The 19,091-nt window shown below is 48.8% G+C and overlaps 1 protein-coding gene across 5 annotated transcripts; it reads left to right on the plus strand.

Annotated features, from left to right (window-relative positions):
• The first annotated feature begins 6,111 nt into the window (after nucleotides 1-6,111).
• Nucleotides 6,112-15,888, plus strand: NFATC2IP (nuclear factor of activated T cells 2 interacting protein). Of its 5 annotated transcripts, XM_054693773.1 has the most exons (9): nucleotides 6,112-6,498; nucleotides 7,125-7,197; nucleotides 9,769-9,883; nucleotides 10,498-10,578; nucleotides 10,659-10,845; nucleotides 11,691-11,804; nucleotides 11,925-11,958; nucleotides 12,054-12,198; nucleotides 12,315-12,353. In XM_054693773.1, the coding sequence occupies exons 1-8, from the start codon at nucleotides 6,112-6,114 to the stop codon at nucleotides 12,188-12,190; spliced, it is 1,128 nt and encodes a 375-aa protein (XP_054549748.1). In that variant the 3' UTR covers nucleotides 12,191-12,198; nucleotides 12,315-12,353. The 5 variants fall into 5 exon arrangements, with proteins under 5 accessions (XP_054549748.1, XP_037363272.1, XP_054549749.1 ...); XM_037507375.2 differs by lacking the exons at nucleotides 11,691-11,804; nucleotides 11,925-11,958 and adding an exon at nucleotides 13,559-15,888 and having other exon boundaries at nucleotides 12,315-12,424; XM_054693774.1 differs by lacking the exon at nucleotides 11,691-11,804.
• The last annotated feature ends 3,203 nt before the right edge of the window (nucleotides 15,889-19,091 follow it).

A 19,091-nucleotide genomic window follows, 5' to 3' on the forward strand; every position in this document is an offset into this window, starting at 1 on the left:
AGCAACCTTCCCAGTGGGGTTCACAGCTGGGAGGAGGAGGGCCTTTGTTGCCATCTCTCTGCTTCCAACTGGTTACAAAGAGAGGCTGAAGATTTCCTGGGGCTGGGAAGGCCTTGAAGTCCCCTGGACTAGAGTTTGGGAGCCATTGTTCCTTGGGAAACAGCCCCACCTACTGGGGGTTCTCACCTCAGTCTGTGCTGGGCTGAGTCAGCCTGAAGGATTTGAGTTGGATTGTTTGTATGGGGGATATCAGTGTGATGGGGCGGATGGGATGCCAGTGATGGTGGATGTGTTGTGCTAGTTGGATGTGTGAGGTATGGGTTATGTGAACATGAATGTGAGAGACATGTGGTGTTGGGGGGAGGCTGTGTGGGTCTTGTGTGTGAAGCGTGGGGTGCTATAAGTTGTGAGGTGTCAGGACACATGTAGTTGGAGGCTAAAAGTGCTGAAAGTGTGTGTCTGTGCTGCATTGAGGTGTATATTGTGCAGGAGTGTCAAATGAGGTAGATGTAGCCTCTGAGGTGCTCTATGTTGGTGGTGGGTGTGTGAGGGAAATAAATACAATTAAAACCAAAATCTTCTCCCCATGCCAGAAAATCTCTCCAAGGAGATAGCAGAGACAGAAAACAGTTTTGTTATTGCGTAAGCATTGCATCAGCATGGGATGTGACCACACACAAAATCCACCAAGACATTGCAAAGGCAGAAAGAGATCACACCCTTTTATATAGTCAAGCCGATACAACCTGTTATCTTGTTTTCAAGATAAAATCTCAAGACCCATGTCTTGTTGTCTAGAAGAACAACAAGGACTCAAGCAAGAGACTTGACAAATCATCCACAGTGCACCCTACCAGTCAATATAATGGAGGCACCACTGTGTTAGCCAACTGCCTTTTACCTGAGGGACAAACTTGTTTTTATGACTTGAGGTAGTTTTGTAGACTGCAGCAAGGCCTCCATAGAGGCTAGGCTGTTATTCTCCTCCAGGAGCTGGGAGGTAGGGAGCTATGTCTCTTCCTGTTTGCATTTGCCTTGAACTCTGCCTGTAAAAAACCGTGACCTTTACCTTCTTCTTAAAAGAACTAGAATGGAATGGGAAACATCTTCCACCTCTGATCTGATCAGCCTAATTAACCAATTATAGCCTGGAGATTTGTTGCTATATCTAAAAGGACAGCAGAAGAAATCTGCAACAGTTGTCTACCTCTTCCAATCAGCCATGGCAACCTAAATCCAGACCAACTAGTAATCCTAGGAACACTTATCATTTCTGCAAAGGACCTGGCCATGGGGAGGGCTGCCCTAAACTAAACTTTCTGAAGCAGCCCAAAAAAACCCAGCCCTCAGCCTCTCCAAGCAGCCTGAGGCTGCTCCGAGGATAAACAAGGGTTTTTTTTCCAATGTTACGTAACCTCTGAATCAACGAGGATAAACGTTTCTGCGACTGGAAATGAGATCTCACCATTTTTTTTTTTAAGATTTATTTATGTTTACAAGAACTGGGGTACAGGCCAGGAGTACGGGGGTTGTGGGGGTGAGAAGATTCACCAGAGACAGAGTGGGAAACAGAACAGGTAGATTGACTGAAATACACTGCTGAGGGGAGCAGTGGGTGAGGTCTGCTGTGCCATGTGGCTTGCTCCCTGGCTGGGGATCAAACTTGTGCTACAGTGGCTGCGGTTAGCTTCATAGGTTGCATCTTAACCCCTGCGTCACCAGGGAGGCCTGATCTCACCATTTTGACGGACACTGTGTTGGGGGAAAGGATGATAAGTCCTTTTAAGCGCGCGGGTGAGGACCCACAGTCAGGCAACCGGTTTTGTATTGGGCCTGCCCTGTAACAACTGGGGCAACTCTATCTGTGCTCCAAATAGCCCCTTTCTCAGAGTACTGAAAAATCCAGATGGTGGGTATCTCTAGTAAACCCCAAGTGCCTCCAAGTCCTTTAGGGAAAGGACTGCATTTTCCATTAGGCCCTCTATAGGACAACCATCCCTCCAGATGTGTCCCCTTACCAACCCCCCCCACCCCGCCCCATCTCATGTTCATTTATTAGGGAGAGATAGGTTTACAGTAATAACAGGCTACCGTCTTCTTTTCTAAAAAAGGGGGAAAATTCTCAAGATTGACTCAACCCCCAGTTTTGCTGGGAGCATCAAAAGTCCTTCAGCACCTCTGTTTTTGTCCTTCAACCGATCAACAGGAATTACAAGAGCTCAGCCCTCTTAGAGCAGTTCCCAAGAACCTGGATGAAATCATATCAGATGTCAGGCAGATTCATTCAGCTCCCCTCATAAAAATTCAGGTTAATTCTAGCAAATCTCTCCCTAACATCAGACAGTATCTTTTGAATCCTAAAGCCCTTGCAGGAATTAAGACTCAAGGTATTATAATTCCCTGCACTAGTGTCGGCAATATAATCATTCTCCCAGTAAAGACATCTGATGGATGAGGATGGATAGTCATCCAGGGCCATAAATAATACTGTCATTTCCCAACACCCTTTTATCCCTAACCTGCTTACTCTCTTGACTTCTATTCCCATGGAGGGAGGGCACATTCTTTACTGTCACTGACCCCTGCAGTGCTTCCTTCAGCATACCTATAGACCCTGAGTGCCACATTTTATTTGCCTTTTAAATGAGAAGGTCAACAATGAACTTGAACTGTGATGCCACATGCCACACTGAGAGCCCTTTCTACTTTCCACAGATTTTGAAGGCACATTTAACCTTTTCAAGTGGTTCAACTTGTTTACAGTATGTGGATGATCTCCTTTGTTCTACTTCCAGGGAAGCACATAAAGAGCACAGTGTTCACCTCCTCAGATTATTAACAAAGGTCAAAGGGTCTCTAAAGAAAAAAACTTCTATTTTTCATACTCAAATAAAGTCCTTAGGACATTTGATTTCAGATGAGTTACTCTTTCTGGCCCCTGACAGTGTTGGAGACCCCTAAGGCGGAAAGTGCTGAGACAAGGTCATGACTGGGAGACTGGCCATGGCTAAGACTGGCCAGCACAGGTCGGGAGACTGGGAAACAAACTAGATTAGAAAGCAGAACCTTGGCGGTATATGTGTGCCTGAATAATGCTGAATACTAAGAAATAACAGAATAAACCATTGTATTGTAACTAACCTAGGGGGCGGTCTGTCTCAAGAAATAGGAGTTGCTCCTGACACTCGCGACGCTTGCCCTTGTACTGAGAAGCCTTGCGTCCCCTGGGTCCCGCTTCTCTTAAACTCTATTTTGTGTCTGTCAATTCTTTGTTTCTAATTTCTTTCTGATCCCTCACCTCAACCCTGTTCACTGGGGCTGGTCTGCGGCACGAAAGGTCTCAGAACATTTTAAACTTCCCATAGTTACAGACTAAATGACAACTTAGGGGATTCCTATCACAGGATATGGTAGGAACTGGATGCCAAACTTCTCCCTAACAGACTAACCCCTGTAGAAACGATTGAAGTTTGGCAAACCTCGCAGTCTCAATATCAGTGAAGCTGCCATATTGGACGGACTATTTTTCCCTTGCCTAGGCATATGATCAGAAACTCACCTAACGTTATGGGATATTGCTGAGTCTGATGCTAAAGTAATAGCCACTCCCCCGACACCCAAATGTTTGAATTCCCTTGCAAGAATTGTATTAGACAACAGAATTATGCTTGTATTCTGTAAACATGGAGTTTGTTCTATCGTAAATACCTCTTAGGGTATGTAAGAAAATATCTTTGGTGATGCAGACACAACCAAACAAAAAATGGGCACAGATTAAATGGTTAATTGTGGTGCCCACTGGCTCTTTGACCTCTTTAATGGGCTGCCCTGTTCAGACTCCTTGTTTAGGTTTATTCTTCAAGTTGGATTTAGGATTCTGTTTATTATAGAAATATTATTTGGGGCCTCCCTGGTGATTCAGGAGTTAAAGTCTCAGTGCTATCAAGCTATCACCAGCCACTGCATCATGAGTTCAATCCCCAGCCAGGGAGTTGACCCACATGGCACAGAAGTCCTCTCCTGTCTCGCCCGCTGATCCCCTCAGCAGTGTTTTTCCGTAGCTCTGCCTGTTCTGCTCCCCACTCTGTCTCTGGTGATCCTTTCACCCGCTACTCCTCTCGCACCTCTGGCCTGTACCCCAGTTCTTGTATGCATAAATAAATAAAAACAAATCTTAAAAAAGATATTTTTTGTAAAATTTTGTTTCTTTTTTGTGACTTGGGGTCATAAAAACCGCCATTAGGTAATGGTTGCCCAGAACTTTGAAATGATTGCTAAGGCTTATGAGACCACACGTGAGGAACTTCAAGGATCACGGAGGTAAGGCCTCTCTCTGCTGCAGCACTCTTTTTGCTCAAATGTGGCCCACAGACTTTCCCTCCAACAAGGTCATGCCATATGTGGAATGTGTCTTCCTGGCAAGGAGGAATCTCATAGTGAAAAAAAAAAATTAGCAATGCTTTCTAGTTATTGATCAGTGATGCTTTCATAGAAAACTCTCTATCAGAAAGAGAAATGTAAAATCTTACCTAAGTGGAGCCATTTTTAAAGGGAGTAGGACCGTGCCATTACAGAGAAGCAGCTTTGTTTGGCTTGTTGGAATAGGCCAGATGTTTGCACTGTGTCAAAGTACAACTGTTTTAAGAAACCATCAAGCAATTGTTTAAATAGAGATCTTGGTCACCAGGAGCACAAGGACTGGTGGTGACTGTGGACTTGTTGCCAGTGGATTGCGTCAGTAACCAGTTACGATTAGCCAAGAATAGCTTATGCCTGTTAGTACGAAAGAATTCTTCTTTTAACCATTTACCTCATCTTCTCCCACTTTTTTTTATCCCATAAAAATTCTTGACTTCGGTTCCTCCATAGGACACTATTTGGGTATCTCCAGGAATCTGTGCTCCCTGAATTGCAACTTTTTGACTCCAAATAATAAATAAATGTTTGGTGCCCCTCATCCTAGTTTTTTAAATTGTAGGCTGATGATACATTTGAAAAGGACAGGGAAAGAAAAGGGCTGGCAAGTCGGTTGGGGAGAGAAGTCTCATAACTTCTTTTCTTTTTTTTTTTTTTTAAGATTTATTTATTTATACAAGAACTGGGGTACAGGTTAGAGGCAGGAAGGGTAAGAGGATTCACCAGAGAAAGAGCGGGGAGCAGAACAGGCAGACGGACCAAAGACACTGCTGAGGGGAGCAGCGGGCAGAGCAGGAGAGGTCTGCCACACCACGTGGGTATCCCCCTGGCCGGCCGGGACTCGGGTCGGGACTCGAACCGGGTCTCTCCCTGGCCGGCTGGGAATCGAACCGGCGTTGCAGAGGCTGCGGCCAGACTCACAGCGCTGCGCTCAACCTGCTGTGCCACCGGGGAGGCACCTCAGGAGGTTAAGGGGGATTAAGCTTCTCATTTTTCATTTGTGTTTGTCCTTCCAGATGTTGTCTGTGAGGCTTGTGTGCTGACTTTGTGGCTCACATGTGTCCGGCCGGTGGTCTGGTGTGAGGGAGGGTCAGTGTGTTGCTGTAGGTACTTCTCCCTGGTGAGCGAAGACTTGGTCTGGGGTGTGCACGCGAGGATTCTGCACGTGAGCGGGGGCGTGCAGGAGGGGGCGGGGTTCAGAGGAGTCACTCAGGCCCACGACGCGGTTGGGAGGCACAAGAAAGTGGCAGCTCGTGACGTCTGCCGCCCAACTCCACAGCTTCCAAAAGCAATTCCCACCCCGCTTTCGCCCTTTGTGGCTCTAGGGCTTGAGGACTACAATTCCCAGGATGCTCGGTTTTTCCACCAACCACGAAAACGGATCTCTCCAGTTGGGCGGGCCTGGGAGCAAGTCTGTCAAGAAGAGCGGCCGCCCGGCCAATGGGGAGCCCGGCGGAGCCCACACCTCCACTGATTGCGCGGAGGCCGATTAGAATCTTTGGCGCCTTGGTCTCAGTGGTGGCTGCGTGATGGGCGGGTCTAGCGGCCAATGGAAAGGCGGGAGGCGAATCTAGATAGTGTGGGCGGGGAGACATGTTGATTAGCAGCTCGTTCGCCCAATAAGGGGCAGAAGCCGCTGGAGGGGGCCGGGCGAGAGGAGTAGAGGCGGGCAACTGTGGAGGACGGGTGTGTGCCATGGCGGAGCCCCTGAGGAAGCGCGGGCGGCGGCCCCGAGCCGGCGGGGCCGGCCGCGGTGCTCGCGGGGCCCGGGGCGGCCGGGGCCGGCGTCCTCGCACGCAGCGGTCTCCGGCCCGGCGCACCTTGGACTCGGTGCTGGTGGACTTGGTCAGCGAGAGCGATGAGGATATCGTGGAGGTCGAAGCGGCGCGCGGCGCCGCGGACCCGCCCGAGGTCCCGCTCCCGGAGCCCCCGGTGCCGGCCGCGCCTCGGGGCGACAGCGACAGCGACAGCGAAGGGGCGGACGCACGGCCGGATGACGCCCCCCGGGCCCCGGTGCGGCGGCGGCGACGGCTGCTGCTGGATCCCGGGGAGGCGCCGGCGGTTCCGGTGTACTCGGGGAAGGTGCTGCCAAGTCCCGGGAGGGCGAGCGCGGGAGGGCTGGGGCTAGGGGTGCTGAGGAGAGGGTTCGGAGGTAGGTCTCGGGGGACTAAACAGAAGCAGGGTCTAGGGTCTTGAGGGTAGAGAGGTGTAGGATTCCGGGGTGATTCAGGGGTTTGTCGTGTGTTGAGAGTTTGGGACTCCGGGGAGCGTCGGGACTAAGGGGGCTGAGGGGAGCTGGGACTGGGGTTTGGGGCGTGTTGGATTTCTAGTTAGGGAACCATCGCAGGAGGTCCACGAAGCTGGGGTATTGGGTGCCGGAGGCTCGGAGAGGACCAAGAGGTTGGGGTCCTGCGGTGGTAGGGTGAGCTGTGGGGCTGGGTTCCCCAGGGTGCGAGATAAAGACATGGCCAGCAGCCTGGTAAAAAAGAACTAAGCTGCATCCTCAGAGTACTTCAGGGAAAGGGAGTGTGTGTGTGGGGGGGTGGGGGGGTGGGGGGGTATTCCAATTTTGCCTCCTGGGAAGCTGTGCTCCCGAATCCCCAGGAGGGGGCTGTGGTGTTTGCATCCTCAGGGAGATCTTGGGAGTTGGGAGAAACCCTTGTGAGAGAGAAGCACCCAGGCACATTGTCCCACCTTTGTCTTTGCAGGTGAAAAGCAGCCTCCATCTCATCCCAGATCACCTGCCCCTCCTGAAACTCTGCCCCCCAGGGACTGAGGAAGGTAAGGGAGGACTTTCTGGGAGAGGCACCCAGAGCTGGCCTCTCTGAGGTGTGACCTTCTGGAGTTTACGTCCCTGCATTTAGTTGTTTCCTGAGACTCAGGGGAAGGGCACAGGAGAGGTGACTTCTGCTTCCTAGCCAGAAAAAAGCTCTTGAAAGGAGTTGGCTTTTAACCGAAAAGGTACAGGAAATGCCTTTCCCAACTTTCACAGGCATAAGCGTGTGCTAATACATGGATTTCCAAGTGCCACTGAGATTCTGAGATTCTGATTCTGTAATCCTTTGGTGGTGGTGGTGGTGGTGGGCGGGCATGGAAGGGGGGAGGTTGCTAAGAATCTGTAGCATCTTATCACATCTGCGCAGGTTCCTTGGGAATGTTCAGGAGCCACCAGGGTGTTCTTTTAATCCTATCAGGGCTCCCCGGTATTGTCCCCCCAACCCCAGTGGTGTGATTTTTGCAAATCTTTCAAAGCAGTGAATGGGGGAGCCACCCCAGTGGCACAGTGGGTTGAGCCCAGCACTGTGAAGCTATCTGCAGCCTTTGCATTGCCAGTTCGATTCCTGCCCGGCCAGGGAGATTCCCACATGGTGTGACAGACCTCTTCTGTCTCGCCCACTGCTCCTCTCAACAGTGTGTTTCGGTCCATCTGCCTGTTCTGCTCCCTGCTCTGTCTCTGGTGAATCCTCTCACCCTTCTGTGCCTCTGGCCTATACCCCAGCTCTTATATAAAAATAAATTTAAATCTTAAAAAAAAAAAAAACCTTTAAAAAAAAAAAAAGCAGTGAATGGGAATCAAGTATAATAAGGTGATCCAGTGGGCAGATGCAGACTTGGACCAAGATTTCTGTGCCATGAGGGAGAATGGTGGGATGATGAATAACAGATTTAGGAACCAGTTGGTCTGGAATTGGATCTCAGCTCTACCTCCTTCATAGCTGTGTGAAGTTAGTCAAGGTTATTACTCTCTTGGTGCTTCAATTCCTCAACTGGAAAATGGGAGTAATCTTAGACCTATGTCAATTTTGATGAGCAGTAATTAAAGAGAATATATAGAGAACTTTCTTTTGGGCTCCTTATTTGGTTTAGGATGGTAACTGAAATGGAGAAGCATTACTGAAAAGATTCCTCTGTTTTTGCTATTTGGGTTTAGTAGTGTTGGGTATCTCCCTAGAGCTTGTCAGTGATGCAGAATCTCAGGCCTCTGGCAAATGCCATATTTGGCTAGGACAGAATTTCTTAGCTTCAGTACTAACATTTTGCACTGGAGAGTTCTTTGTTGTGTGGGACTTGTGTATTGCAGGGAGTTTAACAGCATCCTGCCTCTACCAGCTAGATTCCAAACCCCTCCCCCTCATTGTGACAACCAGAATATTCTCCAGACCTTGCCACATGTCTCCTGGGAGGCAAAATTGCCGCTGGTTGCAAACCTCTCATCTAGGATTTATTTTCACAGTATTTATTTTTATGGTTAGTGATGATCTTTATGGATGGCAAGCAAATAGAAAGAGCTTCTATATTTGAGAATAAAACTTGATTTTCTTTTATAAGAATTTTAAGTTAAAAGGAGTGATTTAGGGCCTCCCCGGTGGCGCAGCGGTTGAGCGCTGGGTTGCGAAGCTGCGCGCGGCCTCTGCGGCGCCGGTTCGATCCCCGGCTGCTCCCCGGCCACCAGAGGAGGGTCCCACATGGCGCGCAGACCTCTCCTGCCGCCCGCTGCTCCCCTCAGCAGTGTACTTCGGTCCTTCTGCCTGCTCTGCTCCCCGCTCTGGCTCTGGTGAATTCTCTCGCCCTCCCGCGCTTCTGACTGTACCCAGTGCATGTATAAACAAAAACAAACAAACAAACCAGCAAACAAATAAATAAAAAGCATGCCTCTATAAAAAAAAAAAAAAAAAACTTTAAAAAAAAAAGGAGTGATTTAAAGCAAAGCATTGAGTAACAATACAGAGATATAGCAGAATGTGATAATAACACTCACACAGATGAAATTTGAGAAACATGGGTTTCAGGGCCTGTACTTATCTCTACACCTTACTCCCTCCCTGCTTCAGCCTCCCCACCCACCCTAGACTCACATAATCTCTCTATACTCACCAAATTGAGCACGGGAAGAAAATTAAACATTAAAAAAAATCATCCTTTGACAAAACCTGTTTTACTGTATGTCCCATAACACACATAGTAGTATAGTACAGATCTAGTTTCTGGGTTGTGTGCTCAGTAGTTTTTATTGGTGGGGTGCATGTGACCAAACAAGTGAGAGAGAGCACCCTGCTTCAGCTGGAGCAGGCCTCTTGCTGACTGCTCCTGTTCAGCATGCCATCTCCCACCTTAGCATGAGGCTAGGACACTCGCAGCTCTGACCTGACAAACTCCAGCTCATCCCTTTCTCTGAGTTAGCTGTTTCCCTCTTGACTGACATCTCTTGAACCTCCCTCCAGTATTCGTCTCTGTGTATCAGGGGGTCCTGCTGTCTCCTTTTTCAGGACCTTTGGAATCCCCTGACTTGTTTCTCCTCAGCTCCCTTTCCCCTCCTTGGCTTACCCTTTCCACTTTCTCCTCTGCCTCCAGACACAGACATGGCAGAGTCTAATAGTTCCCGTGCTGAGGAGCCCCCTTTGCTAGATTATCCCTGGAAGAAGCAGCTAAGGAACGAGGATGAAGAAGAGAAGAAAACAATATTTCTGTGAGTACGGGGGCGCAGGGCCATAGGAGCATAAAGGGAGTTGGAAGTAGGCTGAGGTGGGCAGGACCTGTGGGTGGCTCCTGAAAGGGTAAGGTGAAAGGTTGGAAGGAGCCTGAGGCTCAGGTGAGGGAAAGCTCTGGGGAGAGGAGGTGGGGTTGACATCTCCGGAGGATGACAGCGCTCCTTCAGGGCCCCCTGGGCAGTGTGGGGTTAAGGGTATGCTGTCCCGGTGGCCAGCTGTCTCTTACCTGCCCTCGCCTGTGCTCTCCATGCTTCCCTTTCCTCTTGTGTACCTGGGGGTGGGATTAGCAGCTGTGTCAGAGAGGTTCTGAGTGGTTCCAGAGTTTACTGGGCATATGAGAGTGCTGGGGTGTGTTGGATGTTATCTCTCACCCAAGAAGTGATGTATCATAAAAGCTGGATTTATTTTCCTTCCTAATAGTTGGGTCATATAAGTATAAAAATGATGACTCAGATTTTCCTTGGCTTCCCCACCTGCTGTCTTCCAGTAGGAAGAATGTTGCCAGAAGTGCTTCCTCTGATGTCTAGCTCTAGCGCCCAGGGGCCTACAACTCATAACCTCTTCTTCCATCCCCCTTCTCTTCTCTCTGCAGGTCTCAAGATGTCTCGCCACTGCCCACACCTTTGTCAAGGACCAAAAGCAGAAAACATACTCGGGCACTCCAGAAGCTAAGGTGCCAAGGGCAGGGGGACGCTGGCTGGGTTGGAACGCGGCAGTCTGGGGAGTGCTGACCCAAAGTCCTTGTACACTTAGGGAGGTGAACAAGCGCCTCCAAGATCTCCGATCCTGCCTGAGTCCTAAGCAGCGCCGGGGCCAGGACCTCCTGAGCCAAGAGGACGAGGTGGTCCTAGTGGAGGGGCCCACCCTTCCCGAGAATCCCCGCCTCTTCCCCCTCAAAATCCGTTGCCGGACTGACGTGGTCAGATTGCCTGTCAGAATGGTAAGTGCCTTGGGGCCTCCCTCGTGGCGCAAGGGGTAAGCACAGCACTATGAAGTTATCCGCAGCCTCTGCAGCACAAGTTTGATCCCTGGCCTGGGAGCTACCCACATGGCACAGCAGACCTCTCCTGTCTTGCCTGCTGCTCCCCTCAGCAGTGTACTTCAGTCAGTCTGCCTGTTCTGTTCCACACTGTCTCTAGTGAATCTTCTCACCCCCAGCACCTCTGGCCTGTACCGCGGTTCTTGTATGCATAAATAAATAAATCTTTTTAAAAAAAAAAAAAAAGAATGGTAAGTGCCTGAAGGGCCTGTGGGAGGAGGTCCTGGGAGCTGCCTGAGGTGGCACTGTGGTGTCTGGGCAGCAGAGGCTGCTTTCTTGCCCCTTCCTGTTCTCTTGCCTGTGAGCTTGCTCTTCCCTTTGTCGGGGTGTTCCTCACCCCAACTCTTTCTGACAAACATCCTGTCCATTCATCAAGGCTCTGCTTAAGCATCCTAAGAGCTTTGCTTGGTCGTTCCCTCCTGAGGGGTGCGTCCTCTCCCGCTTCCCTTCCCTGGGACCTGTGCTTGCTCTTGCTGCATTACAGGCACTGATGTCACTCAGTCATTCTGAGCTCCCCCACATTCCTGGTGGAGACTATTGTTACAGTAGGGAACACCCTGATTCCAAACCAAGAACAACAAATGACCATTTGTTGAGCAGTAACCCTGCATTGGGCACACAGCTGAGCCAGGGTGGCAAGCTGTGACCCTGTAGCCTCATTGGAGGCATATCTTGTTTTGCTCTGTAGAGTGCTTTTAAAGTATAGGAGTTCGTGGCCAACCTTTACAGTGGGGGGTTTCATACAGAGGTCCAGCCGTCTGACTTCTCTTCAGGAGGAAGATGTAGTCATCCCAGCCCGTGTTCCCATGTGGTGCCAATCCGCGGGCGCTGCAGAACAGCTGCCTGTTCAGGGGGGGCATGTGAGTTCGTTTGCTACAGTCCCCGCCACTCTCTCTTTTTCTCCTAATCCACAGCTGCTTCATCTCTTTGTGTTACTTGCCTGAACCCCTTTACTGACATTTTATTCTCTCTCTTGCCAGGTAAATATGATGAACTTCACACCTCAGGAGCTGAGCAAGTAGCAAAGGCCAGAAACTTGTTTTGGGGAGTGGGGTGGGGTAGGGCACATTAGGCAGAAAGCCCTCATTGTTTCTTCTCCCCCTTCCCAGTCGGAGCCCCTACAGAGTGTGGTGGACCACATGGCTGCCCACCTTGGGGTGTCCCCAAGCAGGATCCTCTTGCTCTTTGGAGAGACAGAGCTGCCCCCTACTGCCACTCCCAGGACCCTAAAGCTTGGAGTGGCTGACATCATCGGTGAGAGGATGACAAGGAGGTGGAACCACAGGGGGAAAATTTGGGGAAGGCCCAGAAGGGGGTTCCCCCTCCCCACCCCCAGACTGAGACTTGGCCTCCTCATCCACCTTCCACAGACTGTGTGGTGCTAGCAAGTTCTCCGGAGGCTACAGAGACATCCCAGGTGCTCCAGCTGCGGGTGCAGGGGAAGGAGAAACACCAGATGCTGGAAGTCTCGCTGTCTCCAGTGAGTGGGAGGGACTTTGTCCATGCACTTCCTCCTTTCTGCACTGTTTCTTGTCAGACAGGACTTGGATAGATGCCTCCTAATCCTAATGCCTCGGTGGTCTGGGTGTTCCAGCTCTCATCCTGGATAGTGGAAAAATCCCATGGTTCAGCTTCCTTCCCCGCTTTGAGGAGAAACTCTGCTCTGGTCTGTGCATTCTCTGTTTCCTAACTCTTCTTCTGATTAAAATGCACAGGAACAAATAAGCCCGGTGAAGATAACACAGCTACATTTCTGCAAGACCGTCTCTGTGCTAAGTGAGAATAGCTACATTCAGGGTGTTGTTTAAGTTCACAGCAGTCTTACAGGAAAGCACTGTTGTTACCCCATTTAACAAATTAGAAAACTGAGGTCTAGAGAGGTAGAGTGACTTGCTATGTTTGCTTCCCAGAGCTGCTGTAAAAAATGCAGACTAGGTGGCATAAAGCAGAAATTTATTCTTTACAATTTTCAGGCCAGAGGCCTAAAATTGAGGCATCACAGGGACATGCTTCCTGGACTCTGGGTGGAATCCTTTCTTGCCTTTTGTAGCTTCTGGTGGTGTCTGGAGTTTCCTTGACTTGTTGCCCTCATCATGCTAGTCTCTACCTCTGTCACTACCTGGTGGCCTCTCCTCGTGACTTAATATCCACCTATGAGTGTGACCTTATAGTAACTGAATTATATCAGCAAAGGCCCTGCTTCCCAAAAAGTCACATTTAGAGGCACCAGAGGTTAGATAGGACCACAGGTATCTTTTTGTGGGGAAGTAATTCAAACCCGTAACTAAGGTCACATCTAGTAAAGCCGGAGAGCCCAGCCTCCAGTGTAGATCGAGCTCAGATGGAGCCGCTTCTCACTGTAATGCGAGTCTCCATTGGTGAGTCAGGAGCTGGGCCCTGGAGGAGCTGTTTGACCCAGAGCCCCCACTTCTAAGCTTGGTGCTCTATGACCCATTTTCTAGAGGAAACCAACTACTGGCTTCTCTGCCTACTTGCCTTCCCTTTGGTGGACTGACTTGACTCAGTCCTTGTCCTCCCTGTCCCCAGTCCTCTGTCCCTACATGTTCCCCAACTCCTCTTTTCCAATTCTTAACATCCACTTTTTCCTCTTCAGGATTCTCCTCTCAAGACCCTCATGTGCCGCTACGAGGAGGCCATGGGACTCTCAGGCCACAAGCTCTCCTTCTTCTTTGATGGGACAAAGCTCTCAGGCAAGGAGCGGCCAACTGATCTGGGCATGGAATCTGGGGACCTCATTGAGGTCTGGGGCTGAAACCCCACTCCCTGTTTGCAGGCCCAGCCTGGACTTGGGGGGGACTCTCCCTCTATGGCCCTATAAGGGCTGACATAAGCTGATGCAGCAGGAGTGATCTTTGGCCTCCTCTCCTCTGACCCTGGCTTTAAGCCATTAGTTCCCTGGTTTATTGTGGGGTTGTTACTCTGGGTGGACTGTGGCTCCAGCCATGATGTACTGAGCTTTGCAGCCTCTTGGGACACAGAGATGTCTTCCCTCACTTTTCATGTCTACCGTCACCCTTTCCTTCATTGAAACGTCTGTCCTATGAAGCTGCTCATATTTAAAGAGTGAACTGAAATATATGAGGGTTGGGTATGGGGTTCCAGGCCACGGCCTTAGTGTTGTTTGGGGGCAGAGGGTGAAGTTTGCTTGCAGTGCATGTACAGATGTGGGTCCTTAGCTTGCAGAAAATCCATGGTCCTGCTCACATGTGCGTTAGCTTAAGCATAGGCAGACAGTGGGCTACTCTGTGGCCCTCAGTCTTGGTTATCTTTCTCAGCTGCCTTCCTGGTACACACACATTCTTTAAGGCATATCAACACATTCCACCTTTTTGTTTTAAGTCTCAGGATTATGGTCCATGCAAAGCTTTTCCACTTTTATGGCTTTGCTTTCTTCACACCGTCCTCACCCATAAGCACCCATTCTAGAGTGTTAATTACAGGCTTTTGAATATGAATGTATCCTTGTAAAATGTGTTATTAGTGTGACTACTTTTTACATGTTTCATCATTTTGTAGACATTACGCTGTTGCTTATTTTGCATCTGCTTTGTTGCTTTGAACTGCCCTGTGGTGTTTCTACAGTGGGGTCCCTGTGTTGTACTTGCACCTTTGCTAGGTTGTGGACCCCTGCGGCTTCCAAATCCCCGACACATATGCAAGGCCACCCTGTCATGTGTTGCCTCCTGTGCTAGTGTGAAAAGTTCTCTGGCCCAGGTACCCAGGAGGGAATGGTGGGCCATACTGGTTAGTTTCTAATTTCTTTTTAGCATGATCATTGACACCCCTCATCCCCACTGAGACACCCCACATCTCATCCTCTCTAGCACTTGCTATTGCCCCACTTCCTAATTTTTGCCAGTTTAATGGGTATAAAGTGGTACGGTGTTTTAATGTACATTCCTCTAATAACTGGTAATTTTGGGAATTTCTTCATCTATCAATCTTCTGGTTTCCCTTTCTCTAAACTGCTCATTTATCTTTGCTTATTTTCTTATAGGGGCTTCCTGTTATTTTTTTAGTTTATTCTCAAGAGTTGCTCTTATGTTTCTGGGCAGTTGGTACTTGTCCTTGTATACCTAGGGGTATCCTTCATTGCACAGAAATTTTTAATGTAGATGAATTAGTTATTTTGTCATTTGTTGCTTTTGGATTTCTTATTTAAAAGTAATTATCAGGATAAGGTAATTAAAAGCTAATAGGAATTTGTCTTATAAAAAGAGTAATGTAGAATATATAATATGACCACACACACAAAAAAAGTAGTTATTTTACATTTTTTCCTGTTAGCTTACTAGTTTCTCCTTTCATATTCACGCGCTCATGAGGGCTGAAGTCCAGCATGTGCTGGTGCGTGTGCTGGTGTGTGTGCTGGTGGGTGTGCTGGTGTGTGTGCTGGTGCGTGTGCTGGCTGCCATCTGGTCTGCACGGTCAAACAACTATTCTCATTGGTTGATGCCAAGCTGTATTGGCTGCTAAAAATTGACCTATGACTTCTAAATTATTGATCATTTATACCTTTGCGGGAGCCAGGTTTTATTTTTGCCATATGATGAGCCAGTTTTCTGAGTGCTGTCTACTAATAAAGCCATTAATTTTCCACTGATGTATAATTTTGGCAAAAGTATGTTACCTTCCTAAAATTTTTTTTTGTTGGAATGTGGCATTCCTTTGTACTTATAATGCGGGGGAAAAAATAGAGAGCTTTATCACATTTAAATAGTCCATGATATGGTGTAACCCTTTTTTTTTCCTTCAGATTTCTTATGTTCGTTGTTTGAATACATTAATGTATTCTGTCTCAACAGAATAAATGGAAATACATTCAACTTGTGTATACTTGAGGACTTCTGTCTTTGTGACCCTCACGAGGACCCCCTCCCCATGTCCCCTGAGACAATTAGTTGTCCCTCATCCATTCTTTTTTCTAGGGTAGGTAACAGAACCCCTGTTTTTTTTTTTTAAAGATTTATTTATTTATGCATACAAGAACTGGGGTACAGGCCAGAAGTGTTGGGAGGAGGTGAGAGGATTCACCCAAGACAGAACGGGGAACAGAACAGGCAGACTGACTGAAATACACTGCTGAGGGGAGCAGCGGGCGAGTCAGGAGAGGTCTGCTGCACCATGTTGGTTGCTCCCTGCCTGGGGATCGAACTCATGCTGCTGTGGCTGCCGATAGCTTCATAGGCTGCATCTCAACCCCTTGCGTCACCAGGGAGGCCCCTAGAAACCCTGGTTATTAGCAAAGCACAGAGAGTTCAGAATGAGGAGAGTCTGTGGGAGGGAAAAGGATGTGTCTGTTAGTGACACATGTCCCCCTCTCCTTTGCTGTCTTCCTGCTGCTGACTGGAAGTGGAACAACCCCACTGACATGAGGTGACCCTGGGAAGGAAGCCACGTAGGAGAGGACAAGGGAGAGGAAAGCCTAGGTTTCAGCCACCATGTGTCTTAGTGGCCCCACATTGCTGACCTCTGGGCTCTTCTGGGAATGGGGAACCAGTATCTTTAAATCACTGCTATTTGAGGATTTCTGTCCCTTCTAACCAAACCTGGTTCTAGCCCTGGGAGATTGGTATTCCCAATGATAATATAGTGATCTGTCTGGACACCTAGGTGAGATTTTCTCAGGTTTATTTCCAGGCGTGGAATCAATGCATGTTGAACATGTCCTAGCCAGTCTTGAGTACAGTCACTCTCTACATCTGTGGGTCCCCCATGGGTGGATTTCTGTGGGTCAAAAATGAGTGCTATACGGTTAGGTCTGTAATGGTTGCATCTGTACTGAACATGTACTGTCTTTTTTCTTGTCATTACTCCTTACACAATATAGTATAACAACTATTTACATAGCTTTTACAGCATACAAGGGGTTATAAGTAATCTAGAGATGATTTAAAGTGTAGATGTATATAGATTATATGAAAATACTATATATAAGGAACTTGAGCACCTTGATTTTGGTATTCCCTGGGGTGCTAGAACCAGTCCCTTGTAGAAACCAGGGACTAACTGTTCTATCAAATTACTCGTCAAAGGACTTGGACCTCTATAAGTCCATTACCAAGAGCTGGAAGGTTCCACTTTCCTCTGATCTCCCCCAACAATCTGGATAGGATATGGGAAAGACTTTACTGTAAAATAATTTACATTTCTTCCATGATAAGAGATTACTCTTCCTTTTGATCAAGGAGATTGATCACCTATCATGTGATTTATCACAAACTCCCTTGATTAGAAATCTTGGAAACTATAATAAGCCCTGACTCAGTGCTGTATACTAAGCTTGGAAATTTTCATCATATCATTCCTCCTTGGAGCAACTTGTGTATACTTGAGGACTTCTGTCTTTGTGACCCTCATGAGGACCCCCCCCCCCACCATGTCCCCTGAGACAATTAGTTGTCCCTTATCCATTCTTCTTTCTAGGGTAGGTAACAGAACCCGTTTTTTGTTTTTTTTTTTTAGATTTATTTATTTATGCATACAAGAACTGAGGTAGGTAGAAGAATTATTCCCATCTTACAGAAGAGAAAGAAGCTTAGAAAGATTTATTAACCTGCCCCAGACCACACAGCCACCTAATGTAAAGCTGGATGTGGAACCAGGTAGCCTGACATAATTCTTTTTTTTTTTATTTAAAGATTTATTATTTATTTATTTATACAAGCACTGGGTACAGTCAGAAATGCGGGAGGGTGAGAGAATCCACCAGAGCCAGAGCGGGGAGCAGAGCAGGCAGAAGGACCGAAGTACACTGCTGAGGGGAGCAGCGGGCGGCAGGAGAGGCCTGCGCGCCATGTGGGACCCTCCTCCGGTGGCCGGGGAGCAGCCGGGGATCGAACCGGCGCCGCGGAGGCTGCGGGCAGCTTCGCAACCCAGCGCTCAACCGCTGCGCCACCGGGGAGGTCCCTGACCACGCTTTTTAGCAAGATGCTATTTTTGCATTTTTCTTGCAGCTTTGCACCTTTAAAGCCTTGTGTCTGCCCAGCCCTGCCATTCCAATGCTCCAACTTCCTCCACAGAGTCCGTGTGACTGACGACATGTTCTTGTGGGTCCCATCTCAGCTGGGAATGGAGTCGAGCTCAGTACACCCATACATTCATTGATCTGTGTCATTCTTTGTATCTTGTTCTCAAAGATCCCTACTCTTTGTGTATGACAAATAGTGGTTACCTAACATGTTTGTTGAATGAATACATTAAGTTCCTTGTCCCAAGAATCCCAAAGTATCACCGTCCAAAACTTAGTTTTACTACTTTTCTTTTTTTTTTTAAATAGAGGTATGTTTTATTTATTTATTTATTTATTTATTTATTTTATTTATTTATTTTTGTTTATGCATGCATTGGGTACAGTCAGAAGCGCGGGAGGGTGAGAGAATTCACCAGAGCCAGAACTGGGAGCAGAGCAGGCAGAAGGACCGAAGTACACTGCTGAGGGGAGCAGCGGGCGGCAGGAGAGGCCTGCGCGCCATGTGGGACCCTCCTCCGGTGGCGGGGGAGCAGCCGGGGATCGAACCGGCGCCTCAGAGGCCGCGGGCAGCTTCGCAACCCAGCGTTCAACCCCTGCGCCACCGGGGAGGCCCCAGAAACTTAGTTTTATTCTTAATGACACCTCCTTCATCCCATAGCATCTCCATGCCCAAAGCACCTCACCTGCCTCCGCCTGCCCGCAGGGACACCACGAGAGGGCGCAAGGACTTGAGTTGGTGGGGAGGAAAAGCCAACTCCAGACGTGGCTGGCGGGGTTCTGGGGATGCTTCAGTGTCTACAGGGAGCGCTCAAGGGGTTGGCTGGGTAGAGGAATCCAAATTGTAGGGCAGGGGGCAGTGCCAGGCCGAGGCTGGGGGCCGCTGCTCAACATTCATTCATTCAACACTGAGCGGTGGAAACCCACACCAGGCGTGAGGAAGGGAACGGTTACCGGGAGCCAGATCTGTTCGCTGACATTTCTAGAGACCACTTCCAGGACCTTGTGAAGTCCCACGATCTCGTTTGGGAAGAAGCCGGCCAGGAGGGTCAGTGTCGCACATTAGGAAGCCGAGATCGGGGCCCGAGGGGACTTACTGCTTCTCCGAGACGGCCTCTCGGGGGGCAGTCCCCGACGGAACGCAGCCGCAGGCTGA

The sequence above is a fragment of the Talpa occidentalis genome, unplaced genomic scaffold (genome assembly GCF_014898055.3).
Source record: "Talpa occidentalis isolate TD23 unplaced genomic scaffold, MPIMG_talOcc4v2.1 talOcc4.12, whole genome shotgun sequence".
In the NCBI taxonomy this organism is placed as follows: domain Eukaryota; kingdom Metazoa; phylum Chordata; class Mammalia; order Eulipotyphla; family Talpidae; genus Talpa; species Talpa occidentalis.

Coding starts and splice junctions, on each gene's coding strand:
- NFATC2IP (XM_037507375.2), top strand. CDS start 6,112: ATGGCGGAGCCCCTGAGGAAGCGCGGGCGGCGGCCCCGAGCCGGCGGG. Junction 7,198..9,768: donor CCCCCCAGGGACTGAGGAAG/GTAAGGGAGGAC, acceptor CTCTGCCTCCAG/ACACAGACATGGCAGAGTCT. Junction 12,425..13,558: donor TGGAAGTCTCGCTGTCTCCA/GTGAGTGGGAGG, acceptor TTTCCTCTTCAG/GATTCTCCTCTCAAGACCCT.